Source organism: Phymastichus coffea, unplaced genomic scaffold (genome assembly GCF_024137745.1).
Source record: "Phymastichus coffea isolate CEN01 unplaced genomic scaffold, Cenicafe_Pcof_1.1 PCOF00029, whole genome shotgun sequence".
NCBI classification, from domain to species: Eukaryota; Metazoa; Arthropoda; class Insecta; order Hymenoptera; family Eulophidae; genus Phymastichus; species Phymastichus coffea.
The window spans coordinates 3,919,578-3,942,073 of record NW_026706840.1 but is presented as its reverse complement, the minus strand read 5'-3'; the positions used below and the strand labels follow the sequence as shown (position 1 = coordinate 3,942,073).

The 22,496-nt window shown below is 34.3% G+C and overlaps 2 protein-coding genes across 3 annotated transcripts; one reads left to right on the top strand and one right to left on the bottom strand.

Annotated features, from left to right (window-relative positions):
- The first annotated feature begins 14,058 nt into the window (after nucleotides 1–14,058).
- On the top strand, nucleotides 14,059–18,454 carry LOC131663005 (ubiquitin-protein ligase E3B). Of its 2 annotated transcripts, XM_058933063.1 has the most exons (2): nucleotides 14,261–14,345; nucleotides 14,413–18,454. In XM_058933063.1, exon 2 carries the CDS (start codon nucleotides 14,444–14,446, stop codon nucleotides 17,339–17,341), a length of 2,898 nt encoding a protein of 965 aa, XP_058789046.1. In that variant the 5' UTR covers nucleotides 14,261–14,345; nucleotides 14,413–14,443; the 3' UTR covers nucleotides 17,342–18,454. The 2 variants fall into 2 exon arrangements, with proteins under 2 accessions (XP_058789045.1, XP_058789046.1); XM_058933062.1 differs by having other exon boundaries at nucleotides 14,059–18,454.
- A 6-nt stretch (nucleotides 18,455–18,460) lies between these two features.
- LOC131663006 (condensin complex subunit 2-like) lies at nucleotides 18,461–21,667 on the bottom strand. Its single transcript, XM_058933064.1, has 3 exons — nucleotides 21,529–21,667; nucleotides 21,327–21,450; nucleotides 18,461–21,222 (listed from the first exon to the last, which is right to left on the bottom strand). The coding sequence occupies exon 3, from the start codon at nucleotides 21,194–21,196 to the stop codon at nucleotides 19,115–19,117; it is 2,082 nt and encodes a 693-aa protein (XP_058789047.1). The 5' UTR covers nucleotides 21,197–21,222; nucleotides 21,327–21,450; nucleotides 21,529–21,667; the 3' UTR covers nucleotides 18,461–19,114.
- Nucleotides 21,668–22,496: the final 829 nt, after the last annotated feature.

Genomic DNA, 22,496 nt, shown 5'->3' with positions numbered 1-22,496 from the left:
TTATCACAAATTTGACAAATAACCTGATTTATCATTCTTATTTGTGTTCGAGTTCGGCAGTCTGCAGCTATATGGCCGTTTCTATTGCATATTTGACATTTGAGATGTGTTCGACAATCACTAGCAACGTGACCTTTCCTATTGCAAATTTGACATGTTGTAATATTATTCCTTAACTTGGAGAAGCATGAATTTTCTTCATGACCGACCTTTTTGCAGAAATTACATCGTTTATTATTACTTTCTCTAATTATACTATTGCAATTTAGGGCGTTGTGCCCTTCTTTATTGCAATTTTGACAGAGGGTTATTGATCTGAAAGAACGAGAATTATTAGAGGCTCGTGCTCGCAATGTTGATTGCAATTCCAGGTCTTTTTCGACTTTTATGGCATTCTTTAGCGCATTCTGGATAGTAGTGTCACTAGGTAAATTTAGCCGAATTTCGGGCTTTAGTCCTCTTCTAAAGCATTCAAATATGTTTTGTTCAATTATCTGTTTTTGTGTAGGCGTTAAAGATTCTAAATTCTCTTCTTTCTTTTTGGTTTCAATAATTTTACTACTTAACAGTCGTAACCTATTTCCAAAAGTTAATACCTTTTCCTCGTTTCTTTGAAACTCATTGCCTAATTCACCTAATAATTGATTTAGTGTTTGGATAGGACCGAATATGTCAGCTAAATGATTTAATAATTCATCTACAGTGGAAAATGTTAGTCCTACTACTGTAGCACGTGCTTCTTCTTCTAATTTCGATCTTAAGCGTTTGGTTAAATTTTCTTCTATGTTTGGCGGTATTATACTTAATGCCTCTTTGCATCCTTCTACAAATTGGGTCCATTGGTTTGGTCTTCCATCAAATGTTGGTACTACACTTAATGCATCATTTAACGATACTACATGTCCTGGTAATGCTTTGGTTTCGGCGTATATTTCTGCTTCGCTATTGATTTTCGGCGGCATTTTGTTATAATTAATAAAAGGGATCGGTAAATCAATAATAGAGTCGCTTAAGGTATGTGAAGTGGACGCAGTTTCGACTTGGTGTAAAGATCTGTTTCGATTAAAATCTGGATCTAAAGCAGGACTGTCTTGAATATCATTTAAGTCAGGGAGTGATTCTGTTGATCGCTTTAGATTTCCGCCAACTTTACTAATTGTCCAGCTGACACTCGAGGTTCTCGACTGGCTGCGTGTAAGTCGCTTATCCTTGCTTTCGCTCATTAATAAATATACTTATATAACTTATATACTTAAATATGCATTTATATATGTCAGACAAAGGGAGAAGAGAAAAAAAAAAAAATGAAATTTGTACTAGAAGGTATAAATTTATTTGGTGTTTTATTTTGCTAAATATTACAAGTACTTATATATTTTTACATAATTTTATGTTGACAAATTGTTAAGTAATTACAGCTTAATTAAGGAATTCTTATAATCTTTTATTAATCCGAAAAATTTGTCTATTCTAGATATCGGCTCACTAGCAGAGGATAAATTGGGAGAAGCCTTACAATTTACATTCTTTTTTGTTATAAGTGGTAAAGGCGGACTCAAAAGAGCTTTAGGGATAGAAGGAGGCTCTGAAGATTTCTTTTGTATCTTAATTTTTTTAATCGCGCGCAAGGATCTTTGTAAAACTTCGTAAACCTCCGGGTTTACTTTTGTACCATCCTTCAGTATTTTAAGTTTTTCGTCACTTTTTGCAATTTTAATAACGGCGTCTTTAATATTATGCTTTTTTTTTAATTTTTGATTTTCGCAAAACGGTATTTTGTATTCCCTCCTAAATGTTTGTTGACAACGAACACACTTTTCCGGGATAACAAAATGTCGACATAAACATCTTCGAAATTGGGCGACCTTTTCTTCTAATGTTGTAGGCGAGTTACTTGATGAAGGTGCAGATTGTTTGGGTGGACCCTGTACCTCGTCTTTTGGTGTTGACCAAATCTCTATCGGACGAGCTAACTCTATTTTACTCTGCTTAGATATCTCTTTTAATCCATTTTCATACTTGTCCTTTGGCAATCCTAACTCGTGTTTTCGAATCTCTCTCCCGAGAGCTCTTCGTTGTGTTTTAGTTAGCCGTTTTCTAGTTGTTCTATATCCTAGTTCCACTAGAACAATATCGAAACAAAGACACCAAACTTATATTAATACTATATTTCAATAATTAGAATGATTTTAAAAAAAGTCTGAACTTCATACTTTTACTAGAAATCTCAATCTAATTTATCGTAATAAAACCTTATCTATTTCTGTGTATAAACTAAGGATTATCGCGAATTATTTTACTTATAATTGTAAATTTTCAAATGACTTTGCTAATTTATCTACTTTATTTGCTAAAGCCCTTTTTGAAATCGTATTCCTATTAATTAATTTGTTATTAATTTTTACTTGCTTCCTAAGATTTTTAACTTGTTTCTTTAGGGCAGTATTTGTTTTTATTAAGTCTACACAAATATTTCCCAAACTAGCTATCTGTTCAATTCTATGCTTATTTTCTAATTCAAGTTTCGCGACACGTGCGCTAAGACTACGACCGTTATTATTTATTCTTGTGATATCGGAACTATGATTATTAACCCTATCAATTACGGATATTTGACTGTCCTTTAAATGTGTAATATCTTCGATTAATTCATCTACCGTGTCGACTACTTCGTTAGAAAAAGTATTAAAACTTACGAACGATGGCATTACAACTAAAAGAAAGACCAAAAATCTTATCTATCTAAACAACGAAATTTTATTAAAACTTATTCGTTTGTAGAATTATGAAAACTGTATGTGAACGTTTTATTAAAATCTTATTTTTACAGATATATTGCGGCAATTCATTTCTTAGATATAAATTTTGATTCCTACAGAAAGATATTTATCTTTATTTTTACTTAAACTTTCTTAATTAAACCTTTCATTCTTTGATACTATTTGTTTTTAAAATTATTTATTTTACTTATAACAGGCAATTTTCTTATTTAAATTTTTCTAGTTTGCAAAATTATTTATTTCAAAATTTCTACTTTTATATTATTTTTCTCAGCAAGATTTCCTAAATTTCTTTTAAACACAATACTCTTTTATTTTTACTCCGAGTTTTATTTATTTATTTATTTTTAAGTTTTCTTCCGCAGGATTTCTAATTTCTCTAATTAATTTTTATTGCTAATGTATTTCTTTCCGACTCAGACAAGATTCGTAATATTATCTCAAAAAATTTTCCTGTATGTTATTTTCAATCTTTCTAAATTAACCTTTTTATTTTTAAATACAATTTTTAGAACAAAACATAAATTCAAAACCCTCTTTTTTTCTATAATAAGCATTTATTCTTATTTCTCTCTTCAAGGCACAAAAGAAGACTTTTCTTTGGACAAATTTTCTATTCTGATTTATAATTTTACTTTCATAAAAAATGATTCTTCTCTGAAAATTTTTTCAAATTTCAAATATTTTTCAAACTCTTTTCTTAAACAACTTAATTTTCTTTATTTTTCTCTAACTCTTCTATTAATTTACTCATTCAAATTTCAATATTTTCTAAATTATTTCACTATTCTTTATTACAAAATAAATTCCCATTAATTTTCCCAAAATTTTCCTAAGTTCAATCCAAATAAACTCCAATTAATTTTCACTTTCAATTTAACCTATCTCCTTGTTTAACACAAAACTTATTTTCTATTTTCTCAATTAAATCAGTGATTTTCTGACTAATAAATTTGTATTCTTATTAAAAAAAAAAATTTTATTACTTTATTCTATTCTTCACAGATTTCAAATTCAATAAAATACTTTAAGTAGTATCTATTCTTAATTTTCTTTTACTCTAACTGATCACTGATATAATTTAAGAAAGGAAAACCCTAACAGTTTTCTTTGCAACAATTTAATCCCTCCGGGGCCTCCAAAATTTTTATGTGACGTCGGGGTCACTCTCAGGTACGCTTGGAGCAAGCGTAAACTCAGGGTTGCTCTGATTTGGCTATCGTGTAACACACAAGCCGGGACGAGCAATATTGTTGCGTTGAGAAAACTGTATGCTAACGGGGAATGTAATAACCAAATGTTATTACGAACACACCAGACTCACGCTTAATGTGTTCTTAAGGGACTTTAATGGAAATTCACCAGACTCACGCTTAATGAATTTCCAAAAGAAAGGCGGATTACTTAAAGAAAGAAAAGGATAGCCAGGTTTAAGATTTTACTTACTTTTATTTTATCAATTTAGTTATTATTAATGTTGCGTTCTCTCTCTGCTCTTTGGCCTCTTTCTCTCTCTATATGCTCTGAATATACTTGGGTGATTTGATGCTTGCTCCGGGACTCGCTCACTGGTAAAAACTTCTTATTACGGACTTCCTGGTGCTCACTCCGCACTTACTCTATCTGAACTTGACTTCCTCTAACTTAACTGACTGAACTGAACTTAACTTGCTCTCCAGCCTTGTACAGAGCTTTTTATAAGCCGTGGGTGGTTGGGTGGAAATCCCTTTCCTCAGGCCCCTGAAGCGATAACGGCTAAATTTTGGGTTGGTGGGAAATTTTCTAATCATATCCAGAATTTCTTTATTGGTCTGTGGGCGTGAATTTTCAGAGAGAGAAAGGGCGGTCCCTTTTTAACTTGGGCCCTTTTCTCCAGAGATGGCTCTCGGAGTGCCACTTTTAAGAGCAAGAGTAACGCTTTAGCTTATAATTACTTATACATAATTGTACTAAACTTAATTAATCATGACGATACATAGTGACTATTATAAACATTCAGAAAAATATAAACCTTTTACGATTTATTATAAAATACATTATTGTTCTATTTATTGGTTATTCGGTGACAAAAAGATGCGCATTATAATAGCTTACAAAATTGATGAAAATCTATTTAATATTACGGATATTTTCTTAAAATCGGTGGGGAAAAAAAATAGATTGCATTTTTATGGTCCCCTTCCATTATCACCGTGATAACACTTTACGATGTATACGCGATGATCGTAGGCCCCTGTCAACACATACGTGTGGGACAAAGCAGGATAGAGCGTTGATTGTAAGCTTGAGTACGCAGGCTCGGGCCACTATCAAAGTTTATATTTCGAATGCGTTTTCATCGTGGGAAATCAGGAAGGTTCCCACTCCGTTCGTCATATTTAATAATTAAATATAAAAAAAACTAAGTTACGGCTAGCCGTCACATTTGTAAATAATTTATATATTTTTTAATTATTATTAATAAAAATAATTTATATTTAAATAATTTGTTTTTATTTAATATAACCTCGTTTAATAATTATATATTGCAAAAAAAAAAATCTATAAAAATTTAAAAAAAATGCAAGCACAATGCCTGCACAATGCGCGCACGCCGTGCCGCGCACCGTGACGGCACAATGACGGCACGATGCGTGCACGCCTGTGGAGAAGGTTGATTCGCACGCTAAGAAATGATTTGACTCCTTGATTTATTTAGTTTAAGATAGAACTTTATTTCACTTGACTACAGTAGATTGATGTAATCTTTATTTACACTGTTTACTTGTTGTTTTGATTCACTGAGCTAGCGGAATTCAAATGTGAATTTCGTTGAGGTTCTCTCCTAGCGCTACAGCAACTGAGTGGTTGCCAACGAGGAGCTGGCAAGGCGTTACCAACTGTCTCGCACGCCAGTGAGAGAAGGACTGCCGCTACTGGAATTCGCTGCGGGGAACGAGCGCTTGCTTGCGCCGCCTTGTTGCCGACGACTGCGGAGTGCTGACCTCTTGTGGCCGCTGTTGTAAGCTTGGCGCGACCGCCACAGCCACTCCCTCCCTGGAAGTTACCTGATCAGAAGGTAACTCAGATGCAGGTTGTGACCTGGTGCTTTTTAGGCAGGACTTAAGTGATCCTGGCGCAAGTTTTAGTTTGGTTACTCCTTTTGAGACTGCTTGCTGCGTCAGGGGTACCTGAAATGATACCGATTTGGGCTGGACTTCATTGGTTTGCCGTTTAGACTGTGACGGCTCGTCCGAAGAGATGTACGCTGGTTTCAGCATTGAAGTTGATACGGTTTGAGGATTTCCGCTGACGTCTATGACGTATTGCTGGTCGTCTAACCTTTTGATAATTCTATAAGGTCCAGAGAGGGCGGAGTAAGTGGAGGTTTAACTGGAACTCCCAACTTAAAAACGTGGGTGCATGTATGCAGATCTCCATGAATGAATTGCTTGGTTGAGATATGATGTGCAGTAGGCGACGGCCGTATGACTTGAAAGTGCTTTCGCAGATGATCTAGGAAGGTTACCGGTGATTGCGGTGAGTCCTTAGTTATGAAGAATTCTCCTGGAACTCTGATCGTTGTTCCGAACGTGAGTTCGGCAGGCGAGGTTTTGATATCCTCCTTAAAGGCTGTTCTTAATCCTAAGAGCACGGCGGGTAGCAGCTCGGTCCAGGCAGAGCTAGGCTGACACATCAGTGCGGCTTTGAACGTTCTGTGGAAGCGTTCAACCATTCCGTTTGATTGCGGGTGGTAGGGCGTTGTACGGATTCTTTCCGCCCCAATTAGCTTTGCTAATGAGCTGAAAAGTGCGGACTTAAATTGAGGTCCTTGGTCCGTGGTTATTGTTAGCGGAGTGCCAAAAGTAGCAATCCAGCCAGAATAGAAGGCGTTGGCCACTTCTTCCGATGTTGCCATTTTCAGCGGTATTGCTTGGGGCCATCGAGTGTATCTGTCTATCAGTGTGAGACAGTATCTGTACTCATTGACTAAGGGCATAGTAACTATATCTAAGTGTATGTGATTAAATCTTGCTTCTGGAATCCCTAAGTCGGCAGGGTGGCTTCGAGTGTGGCGATGGATTTTCGCCCTCTGGCACTGAATACATTGGCGTGACCAAGTAAGTGCATCTTTACGAATGCCTGGCCAGAAGTATTTTTCTCGGATCTTCCTGGCTGTCTCTCTACCGCTTGGATGAGCCGGGCCATGAATGACGTCGAATGCTGTCCTCCTCAGAGAGAGTGGTAGGAAGGGACGTACTACTCCTGTTGATGCTTCACACAGGAAACGATATCCGTCTATTTCTATTTGTTAAAGACCGCTGATATGTTCGCTCTCGCAGTTTAAAGAAGCTTCGTAGTCAGCCTGGGCTTCACTAATAACTTGTGCACTGAGCCTGGTAGGCATATTGATTGTGCAGATTCGAGATAGCGCGTCGGCGACGACGTTCTGTTCTCCTGGAATGTGAACGATTGTTGTGCAAAATTGGCCTATGTAATCTAATTGGTAAAGCTGTCGTGGCGATGCTTTGTCCGGGCGTTGCTGGAAAGCTTTGGTAAGTGGTTTATGGTCAGTCCTGATTACGAATTCTTTGCCTTCGACAATGTGCGCAAAGTTCTTGAGCGTCGCATAAATTGCAAGTAGCTCACGATCGTAAGGACTATCGTAAGGCGTTCTGCAGCAGACAGTTTCCTAGAGTAGAAACCAAGTGGAGTGTGTTTACCATCGATTATTTGTTCGAGGGATCCACTCAATGCCGTTGCAGATGCGTCAGCTGTGAGGATGATGGAGGCTTGAGGATGCAGGAAAGCTGAGGATGTTACCGCTGCAAGCGATTTTTTGGTGTCCTCAAAAGCTTTTTCTAAATCCGATGTCCATGCTATCGGGGTTCTGTCTTTTTTCTTCAGGCTTTTTACGCACTCGTTGAGTAGAGCTTGCGATTCAGCTGCATTCGGAATTTGCAGTCTGAAATAGTTGATTGCTCCCAGAAATCTCCTCATGTCATGAATAGTTGCAGGTTTTGGTATGTTGAGGATGGCCTCAACCTTTTCTGCTGGTGGCCGAAATCCGTCGGCATTTATCTTGAAGCCAAGAAAATTTACCTCTTGTTGACCGAACTGGCACTTGTTCCAGTTTATTTTCAAACCTTCTTCAAGTAGGATGCTCAGGACGGTTCGTAAGTGATTAAGATGCTCTTCCATGGTGCTGGATGAGATGAGTATATCGTCTATGAAGACGGAAACGTAGTTAAGATTTCCTAAAAGACTGTTCATGTATCTTTGGAAAGTTTGTGTAGCATTTTTTAATCCTAAAGGCATTCCTAGAAAGTCAAATAGACCAAAAGGAGTGGTGATTGCTGTTTTCTGCACGTCCTCAGGGGCTACGAGGATCTGAAAGTATGCTTTCTTTAGATCTGTAGTTGAAAAAATCTTTTTTCCATGAAGAAGAAGTAATAAATCGCTAATCCTCGGTATTGGGTAACGATCTGGAACGGTTTGTGCGTTTAAAGCTCGGTAGTCGCCTGTCGAGCGTAGCTTCCCAGATGGCGATTTTACCATATGAATAGGACTGGCGTAGGGACTGCTCGATGGCCGTATGATCCCTGCTCGTAGCAGTTCCTTGTACTCTGCTTTTGCTGCTTGCAGTTTCTCCCCGATCATTTGACGAGGTTTTGCATAGACTGGGGGTCCTATGGTTATAATGTGATGCTGGGTTTTCGCCGTTGGTCCTACAATTTGGCCTTCCATAGCTACAAACCTTTCGAAAAATTTATTGATGAGCTCTAGGCATGCATTAGCAGTTGCTGGTTTCGCAGGAAGTACTGCTGAGATTGAGTGCGTGCTGGAGCTTTCGATGCTACAATGCGCTATTAGACTGGTTGTAGCGTCAACCAGTTGGCGTTTTTTTAAATCTGGCACGAGGCCATAATATTTGAGAAAATCTGCCCCTAGAATTAGGACTTTGACATCGGCTAAGACAAAGGACCACGGGAATACTCGCCGTAGGCCTAAATCTACCTGGATAGTCTGACGACCGCTTGTTGTTATTGTTGATCCGTTGGCTGCAGAAAGGTGTATGTCGTTTGTAGTTGCCTTGTTTCCGCCACGGGCCGGAATGATTGAGACTACCGAACCACTGTCGACCAAAAAGCGGATGCCTGATGTGCGGTCGGTTACATGCAGTCGGTTCTCTGAAACGGGCTCGCGATATGGGGTTAGGGCGAACGTTGTGCTGCTGTCTGTCGCCATTTTAGACAGCAGCCTTACTGGTTTCCCGTCATTGAGGGTTGTTGCGCTTGGATCTGGTTGCTAAAGTAGTTGCAGGGGCGGTTGCAGCGAATGGATGCCTCGCCAAACCTGTGGTGATAGTAGCACGTGCCATTTACGTGAAGCCTAGACTTAGAATTCGAGCGATTTCGATTGAAAGCTCCTGCTTGCCGAGAGGCTGGTCGTGATTGACGTGGTTGGGCACTAGCTTCGACTACGTGAGTTGATAAATCACGAGTAGTTTTAATTAATTGTAGCAGGAGGGATTTTATTTCAGCTAAGTCTGATGCGCGGTCCTGTCCGACAATCGCGGGGTTAGTTGATTCCATCGCGAATACGGACGGTGCTATCGGCGTGTCGACTATGGTATCAGCAGCGTCGAGCAGCTCATCAGTTGTGCTTGCTTTAAAAATTTTTAAAATACTTTGCGCATGGCGCGGCAGCATACCGAGCCATTTTACTTTAACTAAGTCTTCAGTTGCGTTGGCTCCAGCAAGGTCAACCATTTGCCTGTACAATTGTGATGGCTTTTTGTCACCAAGGTCGAGACGTGTCAATAAGGTCTCTAACTTTTTGTCAGCTGTTGAGCCAAACCGCTCTATTAGTCGTGTTTTTAATAGCTCATATTTATTATGCTCAGGTTCTGCTTTTAAAATGTCGGATATTTCTCTTAGCGCACGCGTGTCAAGGACACCAATGGTTAAATGATATTTAGATTCATCTGATCTAATACGACTTACTTGAAATGCCGATTCGGTTTTTGCGAACCAGAGCTCAGGTTCTTCAGCCCAGAATGGCAAAAGCTTACATGCCGATATTGCAGCTATGCTGCTAGCTTCGGAGTGCATGTCAGTCATACCTGCTGCCTCATTGTTTGCAGAATTAAAATTGAGAGTGCGAGGTTGAAGATTCTCGTGAGGAATGTGTCTCGGATTCCGTCGCTGAGTTTGTAGTTCGAAACTGCTGGAATGTGGGCTGTTTATCTCTGGGATGTTTATAGTAGCGTCAAGGTCGACACTGTTGTCCCACGCCGGTGTGTCTTCTCGCGGCACAGAGGAATTTCCGGAATGGCCGCTAGTACCCGGAGTTGCTGAATTTTCTTTTTGAGTTGTTTGCATTCCACAGCAAGGTCGTTGAAAAACTATACCGAATTTTTGTAATTATATTTTCACACACTTTTTGCAATGCCACTTTTCTTCTTTTCTTGAAACGCGGGGTCACCAATGTGGAGAAGGTTGATTCGCACGCTAAGAAATGATTTGACTCCTTGATTTATTTAGTTTAAGATAGAACTTTATTTCACTTGACTACAGTAGATTGATGTAATCTTTATTTACACTGTTTACTTGTTGTTTTGATTCACTGAGCTAGCGGAATTCAAATGTGAATTTCGTTGAGGTTCTCTCCTAGCGCTACAGCAACTGAGTGGTTGCCAACGAGGAGCTGGCAAGGCGTTACCAACTGCCTCGCACGCCAGTGAGAGAAGGACTGCCGCTACTGGAATTCGCTGCGGGGAACGAGCGCTTGCTTGCGCCGCCTTGTTGCCGACGACTGCGGAGTGCTGACCTCTTGTGGCCGCTGTTGTAAGCTTGGCGCGACCGCCACACGACAGGACTGTGAAGATGGCCCCCGGGTTTTTATGGGAAATTGCTAGCGAAAATCGGAAAACGGCATTAATTCCGCTAATTGTCCCTGATACTCGTAGTAATTTCCCATTTTCGATTAGTCAACGGGAAATGGGTGAAAATTGGCATTTTCTCCTGGCACCGGAAGTGGCCTCTTTCTCTAATAATTGTTGTTGAATAATTACGATTGATGGCTTAAAATTAAGATTTCAATATCCCCCGTCGTCCCCCGTATTCGCATTTATGCTAAATGTTACTCATTTTAAATAAAAATTGTTCATAACTTTGATGCTTTGAATGGCGGGAAATCGGTGTCAGTCCGTATTTCTGCGTTCCGTGATCCAGATAACACAGCTGGTGTCGCATACATGTACTGGACACTTGTTAGAGTCGTCTGCTCTTAAACAATAATAATACCTAATCTGATAATAATACTTTCTTGTACAGTTAACCTCATAAGCCATGTTTTCGTTTAAACAATTTTCCTTTTGTCGATATTCTATCCAAAATTGAGGAAAAAGTAAAAATTAGTAATATGCGGCAGTTAGTCGATAAAACAGGTCAAACGTTTGCTAATCACCAGATATCCCTATATGAGTTCTACATTGCGTAATTATAATAATAAGTAATTCAAATTCTACTCAATTAACCATTCACATTTTATGTACATATACATAAATAATTTTTTCTAAGGTTTTCTATAAGTTTGTCAACATGCCAATTTTATAATTAATATTTTAAGTATATAAAATAACATAATTCTGAACAAAGTAATAAAAAAATTGAATTGACTAGTTAAAATTGAAAAAAAACAATCATTGATCAAAAACTTATAGCTTAGTTTTATATTTGTTGAATTATTTAATAACGAACTTAATTTTACTTCCATTATTCTTAACAATATAAAGTAATAATCCATTGTAGCATATTATAAAAATACTTCAATATATTGAAGTTGTAACGGTCCTATTTATGAGCTGTTTATTAAATGACCGCAACTAGTCTAACGTATTTATCTGTTAGTCAAAACAATACATTAAGCAGCGCTACCTCACTGTTTACGCGACTGTATACAAATAAGAGTCGAGTCAAAACAAATAGCGTGACGTCACAAATAATAGACATAGATATAATGAACCATAATATTGAGAAAAATATGTTAATTATAGATAATTTGAATATAACAAAGTATCAATTATATAGATTTTAACATACAGATTCACAATATCTCATTTAATTATAAATTTATAATGAATATCGATATGTAAAGTTAATTTATTTATTAACATATGAAATATTAGAAAAATATAAATAATTTATATGTAAAATGAATAAGCATAGAACATGAGTAAGAATTAGTTTCATTAATAACAGCTAAATAACAACTGTTATTAATAAATAAACAATTAATAATTTATTTAAACAATAAGCTATATATAGAACGGAAATATTAAGTTAATACTTGATAATGATAACTTTACGATTTAGAAATCTTAGATAATAAATCTAATAATCGCATATTAAGATTAGAAGAAAACCGTTACAAATATGAAAAATTAGTCATAATTCAAATGTTATTAATTAATTTAAATAATTAATTTTGGAAAATACTTCCAAAATTAATCAACTATAAAGTTATATGAAATTTTAATAATTTTCTATTGTAAATAATGTAATATCACGTTAATTAACTTTATTAGTTAATAACTTTTGACGACACTATTGGCGATAATTGTATATTGTATAAAATCAACAAATAACTAATTCTGTAAAATTTACATGTGTTAAAAATTTAATATTAATGGTTATTTACTTGTAAATGAAGAAAAATCATTTCTCAAAATTCGCGAATGTCTCTCGAATTTTCGATGAAATCTCTCTTGCAATAATAAGCGGGAAAATCTGTGTATAAATAGGCCCACCTTTGCACAGGCTAGGATTCATTCACTTCTAGCCTTGCAAAGTGAGCGCATGAGTTTGAATAAACTTGGATTAACACCTAAGTTCTTTCTCTCATTGTGATTTACTAAGCAAGACTAACCTTTCCTTATAATTTGAGCTCGACTTATAGAACATCTCGCGCTATAAGAAACTTGGGCCGAATTATATCCTATCAAAGAAAGACTTTAGCTCTGCTTATGGGACAATTCGCACCATAAGAAACTAGGGCATTGTCTAACTTTCCTCGATATATCGCAATTACTTATATATATTTGATTTACTTACTTATTATATTTGTTTCATTTATTTATTCTCTTGACAATTAGAGTAAAATCATCGGAAACAAATTCTTACTCATTAGCTACATTACAAGAGTTCGAATTATTTTTATTTATAAGTGATACGAACATCACAAAGTACTTATTGAAGTATAGAAAATACTTCAATACTTATTGAAGTATAGAAAATACCACCAGCTGTGGTATCTGGATCACGGAACGCAGAAATACGGACTGACACCGATTTCCCGCCATTCAAAGCATCAAAGTTATTAACAATTTTTATTTAAAATGAGTAACATTTAGCATAAATACGAATACGGGGGACGACGGGGGATATTGAAATCTTAATTTCAAGACATCAATCGTAATTATTCAACAACAATTATGAGAGAAAGAGGCCACTTCCGGTGCCAGGAGAAAATGCCAATTTTCACCCATTTCCCGTTGACTAATCGAAAATGGGAAATTACTACGAGTATCAGGGACAATTAGCGGAATTAATGCCGTTTTCCCATTTTCGCTAGCAATTTCCCATAAAAACCCGGGGGCCATCTTCACAGTCCTGTGCAAGCCGTGCCGAACAACATTTTCCACCCCCCTTACCCTAGCCTGCAAAGTGTAATGGACAGTGAAAAAAAAAATACCATTCGAAACATCTCTAATTGAACCCTCCAAAAATGCTCAATATTTTAATTGAACCCCTTCAGTTGTCCCAAAAAAAATTAAAAACTATGATGATTTTTTCGTTTTTTGCAACTGCGATATCTTTAGTAATACTTAATATTTTTGCAAAAGAAACAAGGCAAAAAATTGAACCTTTGCTCGTTTTAATTGCACCCCTCTCACTTTTTCAAAATTATTAATATATATGTCAAAAACAACAATCTAACTTTATTTTATGTTCTTTCCAAATAACCCAATAACTCAATAATCTATTTGAAAAGAACATACAATAAAGTTAGATTGTTGTTTTTGACATATATATTAATAATTTTGAAAAAGTGAGAGGGGTGCAATTAAAACGAGCAAAGGTTCAATTTTTTGCCTTGTTTGCCGTGTTGCCAAATGTTGCCGTGCCAACATTGTGACAGCATTTTGCCGACACTATGTTATCTGGGGAGGTAGCTTGGTCCATCTTGGCTTTCGGATTCGTGAAATTTGAACTTTGAACCGAGAAGTAAACATCAGCAATGTAAATATAAAGTGATATTATTTATACGTATAAAACAAGTTTTTTTAATAATCATAATAAATAAATATTTTTGACATGTTTGAAACAAATAAGTTGTCAAAAGATTATTTTCTTCAACAAATGAAAAATGCAAGAAAAGAACGTGCCAATGAAAAAGATCGAGAGTATGCAGCTTGTTGTATTCAAAGAAGGGTCAGAAATTGGTTAAGTCATCGTCGTTTAACCTCAGAAGTATTGGAGCAATTCGATATTTCCTTCCATAGTATAACAAAACCTAATGGTGCATTTGAATTGAAACCTGCAACACAAATTTTTGATGTATTACAAAAATTTCTATCTGTCTACAGAAAGGAGAAAGATCAAAAGCGTATAGAAATAATGTGCAGATACATCATTCAGTCTCTTGATTCAGAATCACACGTGTACTCATACATTGGAGTTGCTTTAAGTAAAGATAGACATCTTCTCTGGTTATCTCAAATCAAAAAAATTCTTTGCTGTTGTCTTACTGAAATGCAAAATTTGAATCCTGAACAAACTATAGATTACAAGTCAATTTTGCTTAGATTGCATACATTGATCAGTTTTACATCTATAAAAACTTGGAATGTTATGAAAGCTTCTGGCATGGAAAGACTTGAAACCGGAATGAATCAAGTTTGTTCAAATATCGTAGGATGCTTGATTAATCAAAATTTTTATTATATAATAAAAGGACTTCTAATCAAAGGTTTATGTAGAAATACAGTTACATTACATGACGTTGCATTGACTGCTATAACAACACTTACTATTAGACCATTGATATTATCAAAGCAATCAGAAAAATTAATGTTGATGTACATGATTCATGTATTTAGTATCCCAGGGCTAATTTATCATTTAAATAAGAAAGATAATTCTTTGAGTATTCAATTGTTTAAGCAGCATAACATATTTAATAAAATTATTGACGTTTTAAAACTTGATAGAAATTTGGAAAGTGTATTTGATGCACTGGAAGGAAATTACACACTTTGTTTGTTGGCTAATTTAGTAGAATTAGCACAAATTGATACTGAAAAATTTTGCAGTTATTACATTTCTAATTTTATAGATATTACAACTAAATTGCTTAAATTTTGTCAACAATATGTAGTTGCTAAGAAAAGTAATACAACATATTGGCATCCAATTCTTGGATGGTTTAAGCAGCCTGAAGATCAATCACTTCAAGTTACTATGGACATACTAAAAATACAGTTATCTTATTTATGGACAGGAAAAATTTTGACTTTTCTTATCTGTGACCCACTTAGTGATCTAATAGAACGTGAATCTTTGAAGAAACTTGATCTACATCAAACCTGTTCTAAAAATATCTTTCGACAGACTTTCTCAGAATTTCGAATAAATCAACAGAATAAAAAATTTTATCGTAAATTTGATAATATAGAAGTCAAAAAGATATCTTTGATTTGTTCCTTGTATTACACAGCTGTAACTACATTAAGAGAAATGAAGTCTGCTATATTCTCAGGATTAAGTTATGAAGATAAAAATATTCTACATAACTTATGGATATTTTTTGGAACTTTAGGGCCTCATTGTGGATTGAAAGCTTTCATAGACCATCTTTCAAAAAATCCTGAATGCACAAGCTCTGAATTTCAAATGTTGATGTTATTCTGTGATTGTATGACTCGATATATCACTGTTTTAGATGATATAGAGATGTACGAGCAACAAGATCCATTCAAACTTATTGATTTTGTTCAAATGTCATACTTCCTCAATCATTTTTTATTTAAAGCAATGTCAAGTAATTTATTCAATACTGAATGTGCAGATCAAAATGTCTTATTCATTTCAATGCACACTTTGCTAATGAGTATTTATCGTCGAGATTGTCAGAAAAAATTTTGCAAAGATGACCATTGGTTGATCAAAGAAATACGTCTTTCATCATTTTTAACAGATCTAGAAAAGAAAAAACCAGTTGCAGTACTTATTTTATCAAAAATGCCTCACATTCTGCCACACTCTGAAAGATTACTGTTATTTAGGAAATATATATCAGAAGAGAAAATTGCTATTGGATTAACAGAGAATATATACAGTAATTCATTATCAACATTAATTACTGTTCACCGATCAAGAATTATTGAAGATGGATATAGACAGTTGTCCATCTTATCTCCAAAGGCTTTAAAAAGCATCATAAGAGTTAGATTCGTCAATGAGCAAGGCCTAGATGAAGCTGGTATTGACCAAGATGGTGTGTTCAAAGAGTTTTTAGAAGAAACAATAAAAAAAGTATTCAATCCCTCTCTTAATTTGTTTAGCATGACAAGTGATAATCGCTTATACCCGTCATACACTTCTTCAGTACAAGATAATCATCTTTTGCTTTTTGAATTTGTTGGACGTATGCTTGGCAAGGCTGTGTATGAAGGTATTGTTGTTGATGTGCCATTTGCGTCGTTTTTTGTTTCTCAATTTTGCGGACAATCTGGGGGTGTAATGTATAGTTGGTTAGATGAGTTAGCTTCATTAGATCAAGAATTATACAGAAGTTTAACAATGGTGAAACGCCATAAAGGTGATATCAGTGATTTAGAACTAAGTTTTTCGGTAGACGATAACGTCATGGGTAAGATTGTTACATACGAGCTGAAACCAGGAGGAAAAGCTATTCCAGTGACGAATGAGAATAAAATTAATTACATTCATCTGATGGCCGGATTTCGAATGTATGTACAAATAAAAGAGCAGATAGCAGCGTTTACTAGAGGTTTTCGCTCGATAATAAATCCTGAGTGGCTACCGTTATTTTCTACACCAGAATGGCAAAAATTAATTTCCGGAGACAATTCTCCACTTGATTTCCGTGATTTAAGAAGACATACTCAGTACTATGGAGGATTTCATGATAAACATAAAATCATATGTTGGCTTTGGGATATTCTTGAAAACGATTTTTCAGAAACAGAGAAGGCTCTCTTTTTGAAATTTGTGACAAGTTGCTCAAAATCACCACTACTGGGCTTCGCTCATCTGGAACCACCGTTTTCGATAAGATGTGTTGAAGTTGGAGATGACGAAGATGTTGGAGATACAATAGGTAGTGTGATCAGAGGATTTTTCACTATTCGTAAAAAGGATCCACAAAATCGCTTGCCAACCTCCTCAACTTGTTTCAATTTATTAAAGCTTCCTAATTACCAGAAAAAAAATACATTGAGAGAAAAGTTGCGTTATGCAGTTACAAGTAACACGGGATTCGAACTTTCGTGAATTGAAAGTTATCAATCAAACAATCAATTGAATGTTTCAAGTTGCAAGTTCAAATTAACTTTAATATATATTTATTTAGTTTCAAAGAGATTACACATAATTGATTGATGAGATAGTCTATTATATCATGTAATATTTATTGGTCTAAAAATTTTACATTCTTCACATAATTGCATGTAAAAATTAATAATCTGTACATTTGAAAGCCCCCTGACAATAATTCATTCATAAAACTTAAAATATATTCAATCAATGATTTTTTGCGGTGATAAGTTTGCTGCGTTCAATGTTTTGTTCTTATTTTGTACTATTTAATTCATTTCAATAAAATTAACAGAATAAGATTAAAACTAAAAACACAAATTGTTCTTTAGGAGAATTTTTCAATTCAATTTAAATTAAATATAATGTTAATCAAATGCATAGCATGAATCGATTATGAACGTAAAAATTGTTTGTACATAGTAGATTTTTATAATAAAAATTCGATCGTATAAAATCATTTTTATTCTGTTTATTGTTATATTGTTGACTGTGTTTTATAATAAATAAACATTATTTTATTTTTTGCATAATACGATAATAAAACATCATGTATGCTTTGATGATGCTAATATTCAACAATGAAATTGTTATAGTTTTTAATAAAAGAAACGAATTTTACGATTAACGCTATTTCTCTAGTATAATAGATTTTGTTAATATTAGGGTAAGGCATAATATAATCTTGTAAAATTTTAGCATATAAAATCGTTATGCTTAAATAAGAATCAATTGAAATATTGTTACTATTTTCTTTCTTTTCCTTCCCATTTAAGATGTAGCACTGTATGAACTTTATAAAGTACTGTAATTAGGTAATAGAAAAATATATTTATAAATCATTAAATTTTCTCAAAACTGAATGAACAAGTTAAATTATTTCGCAGCTATGATTTATAACTGTTAAAAAATAAAAAGTAATTCTACACGGGATTCAAATTTTTCATTCGAACCTGAACAATTACGTGTTTTAAAAAACTGCGATTATTATTTTTCAAAGTTCATTTGAGTTGAATTTTTTTTATGACATCAATGACAGATTTATAAAGCCTAATTATATACAGAATTTATTGCAATAATACGCATTTTAATATCAAATTTTTTATAACTAATTATAAAATCTAGTTCAGATAAAACAACGATTATTTTTTAATAAATAGAGCGAAAAACATAATTTTATAAAAAAGTTTCTAAGTCGTATCTACATGGCAGATTGAATTATAAAATTAGTTTCTTCCCATGCTCACATAAAATATTAAGCGATTTCAAAATTAGTCAATTTATATAAAATATTCTACTATATAGAATTGTTTGCTGAATAGGCATACGTATACGCACCTGCACAAATGTAGACGTAAAATTGTATATATATATATAACACAAGATCCATGAAACCATTCTAGCAATATTCATGCAACTTTTCAAATTTTTTATTTTATAGTATGCTTCGAACAATTATTTTGAAGTATTTTGAAACGTGTCAAAAATAATATAATTTATTGAGCACTATAAATATTTTATTGTTATTTATTTACAAAAATATTACTTGACAAATTAGTGGACAATAAATTAAAGTTTATCTGGAAATGTCATGATTTAGATAGTATTTGAAATATAAGCATAGATTTACTTTTCCTCTGAGAAACACATTAAATAATGTTTAATTTTTTATTCTGCTTATTCAAAATTGTTATAACTCTGTATAAAATTAACTTAAATAACATAAATAACTTAGGCTGCTATTGTTTCATTTTTACCACTATTAATAACAAAATTAGCTAGAACTGTATCTCGCTCTATTGCTAAATTTTTTTCATTAGCTAAGTGAAGAAGTGACACAAATGCTATAGCTGGGCTTAAAGAGTCAGCATTTGCTTTAGATAACATTTTCGGTAATTCCATGTACATATCACTGAATACTTTTGGTTCTATTTCTTTGTTTTGCTCATTTTCTTGCTGAGTGTATGTCTGAGTAATGTTGAAGTTTTCTTTCTCTTTTTCTTTTGACGATTTTTTCAAATTTTTCCACATGGTTTTCTTAAGTTGTCGCATATCAATTTTTTTAGCTCTCTGAGAATATGGGATGAAAACTTTGTCAGTTAGTTTAGGAACTGAGACAAGATTATCACCCACAAATGCTCCTTGGCTTTGAGCTAAAGTGGTTTCTTGAGTAAATCCTGGATTCTGAGTGAATCTTTCATCATCATTATTATCTCCAAAATATCCTCCATCTGGTTCAGCAAAGTTGGCTAAATCATGATCGCCATTGCTATCAAAATTGTCGTCATCATTGGGGGACGGTAATTCTTCTAATCTTTCGTTGCTAGTGAATTTTAAATGTTCAGTTGGTTTATTAAAGAATATATAATAACGTTTTAGATCATAATGAATATCTTCAGGAAAAGTTACTTTATCTTCTGACCATATAACTTTGGTTGTTTTTCCCAATATTTTTGTATGTCTATTTATTTGACTGAACTTAAGTTTTCCTTCTTCTTTTGAATCAATTGTAAATGACAATTCAATTTCTTTTTTCTTTTTTGTTGCATTCTGTTTACATGTTTCTACTACTCTGCTACCTTGAAGATTCTTATTTAGAGTAATTTTCCAATGAGATGGACCTGCCCAATGAATTTTATAACTTTTCTGCAAATATGAGTACTCATATGTAGCATTAGGATTCGGATTATTTGCTATGATTTCTTGAAAATCAACTATGTTTTCAAAGTTGTGATTGTTTTGTGCTAAACGATCACATCTTTCCTCATATGCATCTCCACAGTCCATCATAACATCATTTTCCATGACATCATCATCAGGTACAGCTGCATCAAGGTCAAAGTGATATTCTCCATCATTCTCATCTGCCTGACTTTTTGGTTCTTCCACCTCATCATCTGGAGACCAATCCAAAAATTTAAATGCTGCATATGATGGACAGATATTTAGAACAGTATAATCTTCAATATTACAAATAGACATTTTTGATGATTTTTCTATGTTACTTTCAACAACTTTGTCAAGTAGAATATCATTATATAAATTCAAGGCCACCCCTTGATTAGCATGCTGAGGAAGACCAGCTTGGAAAAGCATGTCTGAAGTCTGAGTATCTCTTTGACATCTTATTAAAGACAAAGGATCATAATTTTCAACATTTCCTTTAAGTGCTTCAACTGTAGAAATTATATGTTGTCTGTTCTTCTTCTTCTTCTTCTTTTGTTGGCCTTCATTCTTATTTGCATTTGACTGATCTGCATTTTGAGCATCGTTATTTTCATCTTGATCTCTTTTATCTTGTTTAACCATACCTATAATTTTTAATAAATCAGAGTGAACTTTATCAACACGAAACCCATAAATTTTAGCACTTGCATCCAAAGATGCACTAGCCATTTGTAAATTTGTCATATTTGGGTCTTGCTTTTTCAATGCATAAACTAAAAAGTCTATCATTTTCAGCTGAAAAGCATTTTTATCATTAATCTTGTTTTCTGCATTTAATTTTATACACTGGGCAATTTGGTTATTCATTTCAGCAACAGATACATTGGATATAGCTGATAAACCAAAAGTAGACTGTCTACGATCACCACCTGCAATAGGTGTTGACGCAGGACTGCCATTTTCATTTCGTTCTCTTCTCGCCAGTCTTTCTGCTTCGTCATCATTTTCTTCGATATTTGGTTCATTCACTTTTTGAGCTGCTATGGATCGTCGTCGTCGTGATGGAGATATTGTTGTGGAAGGAGAATTCTGATTCTCTAAGTCAAAGCGTACTGCTCCAAGACTCTTTCTAGCAAGTCCAGACATTTCTGCAGACGTTTATGATTAAGAACCTACAAAATAACATTTTTACATAAGCTTTCATTCTTCTTCATTATTTATAAACTTATAATATTGCATATATATAATTTTAGAACAGCCTACTGCTAATACTCACTCAAAAAAGTGTAGTAATTGTCACTTATTTTTTCCAAATCAGATTTGAATAAGCTGACCAGAGCAAGAAGATGCTGAATTTGTTTATGTACCTTTCGCAAAACTTCCAATTCCTCTTGTAAGTTCTAAAAACAATAAGTATATGAAATTGACAAAGCATTTAAACATTTAAGTAAATGAAAGTAATAAATAAGTTTAAGCACATTTTGTCCCATTAGATAATATTACATTAAACTTTTGAGTAAAATGAGCGTACAAATTTTTGTGATTACTATAAACAATATTCTAGTATCCGTTAACTTCTATAGCACAAGATGGCTTCGTAAATTACAACGGTTTTCGCGCTTCATTCAAAAATAATTGGACAAATGTGTTCTCAAACTCATCACAAATGAGATAGTGTGATATATGCCCACCTGCGCGGCAATATGGTTCGTGACTGGAGCTGAATTTGAATTTGATTAAAATGGTAGCATAGTGTAAGTAGTGATTCAATTACTTACAAGGAACATGTGTTTATTCATTCCTCGGACAAGACAACCATTATAGCAACCCTTTGTGATTTTTAGTAAATATAAAGAACATGCAGTAGAATAGTTTACACACATGAAGTGCGGATATACTATAAATATGTGTATGTACACCCAACGTGGATTGAATCGCGACCCCCCCCAGTTAGGTTGGTATGAGAATTCCGTCGTTGCATTGAACGAAGAAACCGCGGGAAAATTCAAAAATGAAAATTCGTTTTAAGATACGATAAAAAGCTAAAACGTTACTAATTTGTTTTTAGGTTTAAAATTAATTGTTTACCGAATAATGAATTTAGATGCATGATTATTTGATTTTAGGTTTTAATTATATAATTTAAGAACGAGAGCTATACTATGACCGATCTGAAAACCACCGTTACGGACTGAAAGTAGCACTCATAGTCTCATACCAACCTAACTGGGGGGGGTCGCGATTCAATCCACGTTGGGTGTACATACATAACATATTCAGAGAGAGAGAGAGAGAGAGAGAGAGAGAGAATGTTTGATTTGAGGGAATTTTTTTCTTTTTTATGTTTATACGGCTTATTTACCTTATTTCTTGATAGAAATTTTTACCTAATAAGCTAGTTTGAACCATTATTTATACATAGATATGTTATCACATAGATGGTGGT

Excerpts from the sequence above, each read along its gene's own strand:
- LOC131663006 (XM_058933064.1), bottom strand. The coding sequence starts at position 21,196 with ATGTCTGGACTTGCTAGAAAGAGTCTTGGAGCAGTACGCTTTGACTTA.
- LOC131663005 (XM_058933062.1), top strand. The coding sequence starts at position 14,141 with ATGTTTGAAACAAATAAGTTGTCAAAAGATTATTTTCTTCAACAAATG.